This window comes from Akebia trifoliata, chromosome 15 (genome assembly GCF_017979445.1).
Source record: "Akebia trifoliata isolate Shusen 1 chromosome 15, ASM1797944v1, whole genome shotgun sequence".
NCBI classification, from domain to species: Eukaryota; Viridiplantae; Streptophyta; class Magnoliopsida; order Ranunculales; family Lardizabalaceae; genus Akebia; species Akebia trifoliata.
In genome coordinates, this window is record NC_141389.1 from 25,441,762 (window position 1) to 25,447,157 (window position 5,396).

The window sequence follows — 5,396 nt, forward strand, 5'->3', positions numbered from 1 at the left end:
TTTAATCTTTCTCTCTCTCTCTTTTCTTTCTTTCTTATTATATATATATATATATATATATAATAAAAAAAATTATTAAATTTCCATATAGCTTGAAGCCATTAGGAACTCTCAAGGAGAGAGTCTTTGGAATGAAGAAAGAGTTGAGAATAGGTTCTTATTTATAGGTTTAAAAATCCCTCCAAAACATTTTAAAAAGCAATGTGGGATTTATAAAAATTTGAAAAAAGGAACCAAAAGAACTTTTACAAATTTCAATCCATGTGAAAAGTTATCAACCAATAGAAATGTTCTTTTAAAAAATACTTACTTTTCTTTAACAAAAAGTACACCAACCATAAAGTAACTTTCAAATATCATTTTAAAATAAATTAAATTAATTTTATTTGAATCAATTTTAAATAAATATTAATCAACATTATTAACATTTATTTTAACATGAAGACCACTAATGATCCTTTTCTTAGAAACCATTGTTTTCAATCATAATAATATGGTGATCCCCATATCACATTATCATTGCAAATATTTGGCAAGTTCTTTTCTCTTTCTAAAACTGACAAACTTCTCGTGTCAGTCTTTTAAATCTCCGAATATTTTCTATCTTGAATGCCTATCATACTTCTTTATTCGATTCTTCCTCCGTAAACTCTGAGTCGGTTTTTGCTCACTAGATTTTTTTCTCACAGTGTTCACAGACTTCTCAGTGTTTGCCACGTCAAACATACAAGGATATTTTGTTTTTAAAAGGATATTTTTGTAAATTAGGTATACCTTTCAATACACGTGGGTACATATGATTGGTGGATCTCAGGTTTCTGTGAGGTCTGTACGAAACAATTTTTTTGTAAGATCTCCGCAATCATAATCTTGGGAGTCTCAAACGCGCTTTCTTAAAAAATCTCACTATATTTATTTCTTTTTTTTTGCTCTTGTGTTCTTCGAATTCGAAGGTCTGTGATTGTGATTCATCTCGAAGCTTTCAGATTCTAACATGGAATATTGGTCTGATACGAACGTAAGTTCTTCTTTGTTTCATTTTTTTTATTCTTGTTTTAGCTCATTTTGAATCGTTTTGTTTGAATTTTGGTGGAGCTTGAAATTAGACTTAGAGAATGAATTAACGTTAGTTCTTCTTTCTCCATGTTTAATTCTTTGTTTTAGATTCGTTCGAATTTTTGGAGATTAAAATTAGGGTAAGAGTTATCTGATTTGGTTTTGTTCATGTGAGATTTGAGAAGGATTTTGTTTGTGTTAAAGAGAAACAAGAGGAATTACAAAAGGCTAGTAAGAGGGGAGAACTAATTAGCCAAGAAAAAAAAAACTTTTCATTAGCAACCTAATTCAATTTTACAACACACCAATCTTTCTGAAATTGAAGGATCTGCTTATAATTTTGTGTGTTACAGATAAAAGTTGGTGTGTTAATAGAAGCTATCATAACCATGGTTTCAAAACTCGTTTTTATGAACGAGACCCAGTCGTCTAGGACGAGTTTTCTAATATGTTTGAGTCGTCTCGTTCAACAATGAGAATGATGAACTGTGGTTTTAAATCTCGTCCGATACATTTGACTTGTCTATCCGCCTTGTTTGTGGACAATACCGAGACGTATGGGACAAATCATCCCAGCCTCGGACGAGATTTAAAACCATGCTCATAGCAAGACCATGATGACTTGACCGAGTCATCTCAGTATTATTGTGAAATGAGGGGGATATTCAATGTGGGACTTGTCCAAGATCTGATATGACGTGTGATATGGTGAATATCTCGGCTAAGTCAATGTAAATGTATATGGGGCAGGATCAATAGCCAACTATTTTGCCTATGTATTTTGTCTCATATGGGTTAGAAGTTTCAGAATTGGCTGATTTTTTGTGAGGATGATCTCTATAATGAGGAAGAAGGCATACACAATACGGAAGGGAAAAAAATGAAATCCTTTCAATTAGGAGGGATAGATTATTATTTTCAGTAACTAAGTTTGTTTGTTTTATTATTATGTGCAATAAATAAACAAAGGAAAAAAAAACAAATTATTTTGAGAAAAAAAATGAAGTTTATGGCTCTATTTAGTAGGATGTGAACCTCCATTTCCATGGTGTTAAATTAAGGGCTTTCAACTTATTATCATCATCATCATCTCACTCTTAACTTTCTTGGCAGTTTTCTTATGATGCAAGTTCAGATCGTGAAAGGCTGCTAGACAGGTACAATCTCTATCTTTTCCTTGCCATAATGTTCAAAAGACGATTTATATGTATCAAATCATAAGTGGTTCATATGAGGGAAGAAGCTTTTATATCTTTGGGTTGATTCTTAGCTTATCAATTGAATCATTTTTTGAGATATACAAATCGTTTAAGTGATATTTGTAAAAAGAACTATTCGTTGTTACTTAAGGAAAAAATATATATATAAGTGGTGATTCGATTGTTAGAGATATCCCCTATATGACAATAGAATTTTACCAAATAGGGTCTTCATTTATTGAAATTTATACCTATGCAAGTACAACAGGTGCTTTATTTGGCAAAATAATTCTATTACCAAATGGGATGTATCCCCTATCTTGTAAACATTTGTAAAACTTGTATGGTAATTTTGGCTTCTTGTTTGCCCTTTTTGGTAAAACTCCCTTAAGAATAGCTACCATTCCCTTCTTTAAGTTGTATTCTATAGCTACTTTATTTGACTTTGGAGATGCTTTTTTCTTATGTAGATTAAAGTTATATAACTTGAATGAGACTGAAGTTCAAGCAGATGGTAACTGCCAGGTCTGTTACTCTTGCATCTTCATTTTATGCTTTTTTTTTTTCTATAAAAAACAAAAATCTTTTCTATAAGGCTACATGGGCTAATTATAACTAATGCAATATGTGTACCATAATTGTGATGGCATAATCATTTGATTGTCAATAAAAGTTTACAAACATAGATTTCTAGAGTGTTATGTACCTAACGATAGATTTCTAGAGTGTTATGTAACTTACAACACAAAATAGGTTGTAATAGTTTGTATTCCAATTAAAACTAATCTTGCCCTTGTTTCCCTTCGTTGTTTTTCTTTGTAAGTGTTGTACTTTAGAGTCTGAAGAGTCAGTTTGCTTATAAAAGAAAAGAGTTAGAAATGTTGAAATTTTATTTTATTTGAACTACTTCAATTCTAAGGTGTGTCCTCTTGAAACATAGAATATAACTTAAATCTTGGTGTTCGTATCTTGGTGTTCATATCTTGGTTTGATCCACTGTTGCAGTGTGATTAAAAAGACCAATTACAATCTTATTATGGTCTATTATGTTGTTAACTTCAATTTGATGTCTCATTGGTTCCGAATATTTCCCAGTTTCGTGCTTTATCGGACCAATTATACAATACGGAAGAAAGCCACATGTTTGTGAGAGAAAATATTGTTAATCAGGTTGGTATTTATTTGTTTTTCCAAATACAAACATATTTTTTTGGCCTTCATTAGGACTTCAAAACTTGTTATCTTAGTTGTGTAAATGGCTTGGTCTAGAGTGAGTTTGAATTTAATACTTACTGGTGCAATGTTTGGTATTTTGCAGCTCAAATCTCATCCAGAGATTTATCGAGGACATGTTCCTGTGTCTATGGAAGACTATTGGAGAAGATGTCCAAGTATTATTCTACTCCTCTGCTTTTCATTCGATTTTCGTTTTAAATACTGACGTTCTTGGCTAAGAATTACTTCTGTTCATACTGTTAATATGGATGAAAAGTGTTGGCGAATGGGGTGATCATGTCACTTTACAAGCTGCCGCAGATTTGGTATTGATTTTGATCTTTTAAAATTTTCTTTTTTGTATTTCATCGAATGATTTTGAGAACATCATAGAAAGTTTTAATCTTGGCCACTTGAACAAGTGACCACTTCATTGATTACTGATGCCTGTTGTAATGTTTTGGTGCAGTATGGTGTTAAAATACTTCTCATAACATCTTTTAAGGATACATGTCAAATCGAGATTCTCCCTAAAAATGGGAAATCAAAACAAGGTAAGAGATTTCAAAAGTTCCGATTTTCTGTTACGTGCACCTTAGTGTTCTTTCGACGAAGCCCGATTACTTATCCTTGGTTTGATTTTACCGCTGATCAAGCAGTGCTGTTTTATAGCCATAATAATCATAATAACAACAAAAACAAAGACGAAAGGTTTATTCCTAGTTTTCCATCATCATCCTCACCAAAGCCTTCATCCCAAAAATTTGGGGTCCTAGTAGTCGATTATGGTACTTGTAGGGCACCAAACTAGACAAATAGTGTAGTTGGTCCTTCAAGAAGGTATAGTTTCCTTGTGATGGAAAACAATGTAGTTGGTCCTTCGATATTGAAAAATATAATACGACGTATGGCCTTATATTGTTGATTGTATGAAAAAGATTTAGCCTTGCTATACTATAATTGTTTGATGAGCGATTGTTGGTTGTTGTGCATGTCTGTTGCAGTAATTCTCTTGAGCTTTTGGGCAGAGGTGCACTACAACTCCATTAATTCCGAAGGAGGTGAGCTCCATGTTTTATAGAGAGCTCCATACCAACTTTTTACTAATGCCACTCCAAGATGTGTGCTAATTCTTTGGTGATTTACATATGAATTGGGGTGGCGTTAGCAAAAGTTGGTGTGGCAATAGAATCTCTCCTTTTATATGCTCAGTTTCTTCACCACCTGAGTAGAACATCTTGGGTAGGCCTAATGCTATAACTTGAGATATTTTTGCTCACAAAGTTCCTTGTGGTGGGGTCTTTAGTCTCATTAATTGTTTGCAGGGACTAAAATTTGAGGGGATAGCAGTGATTATTATAACGAGTCGAGATCTCATACGATATCCCGTTTTTATAGATAGGATAGGTGTCTACGTGGCACAATTGGATTAGGAAATAAACACATTGGGCTGTGTGAACAGCTTGATTAGGAGCCCAAGGTGTTTTAAACACCAACTATGACACCTATTCTATTTTATAGGAACGGGACACCGTATTGGATCCTGAATCTATTATAATTAGTATTGGAATACTAATGCTTGTTTGCTCACCATTGTGGTTTGTATCCAGGTATACCAGAATTTGAGACGAAGAAGAAGAAGAGAAGCTGGTGGAAATAAGCACTCGGGGCCGGGGTTGATGGACCAATGGAAGACGAAGAAGTTTCAGCTCTCTTGTTGACATTCTACTACTTGGGGTGTCACTCAAGCTGGGGCAGATGTGTCTTCCAGATGGACATGGACAAGGTGCCCATCATTACATAATTGTTTATTTTGCTGACTCTGCTCACTCTTAGACAATCCTTTCTCTATGTGAGACTTCTCTTTGTCTTTTCTTTTTTTTCTATTATCTAGTAATAATGGTGTTATAATGGTTCAGATTTTCA

At 33.4% G+C, this 5,396-nt stretch overlaps 1 protein-coding gene across 1 annotated transcript; it reads left to right on the forward strand.

Annotated features, from left to right (window-relative positions):
* Nucleotides 1-856: 856 nt before the first annotated feature.
* LOC147384793 (OVARIAN TUMOR DOMAIN-containing deubiquitinating enzyme 9-like) lies at nt 857-5,396 on the forward strand. The gene is made up of 9 exons (XM_086426722.1): nt 857-1,018; nt 2,170-2,213; nt 2,726-2,780; nt 3,351-3,425; nt 3,574-3,646; nt 3,748-3,796; nt 3,940-4,024; nt 4,475-4,531; nt 5,081-5,396. Exons 1-7 carry the CDS (start codon nt 995-997, stop codon nt 3,962-3,964), a joined length of 345 nt encoding a protein of 114 aa, XP_086282848.1. The 5' UTR covers nt 857-994; the 3' UTR covers nt 3,965-4,024; nt 4,475-4,531; nt 5,081-5,396.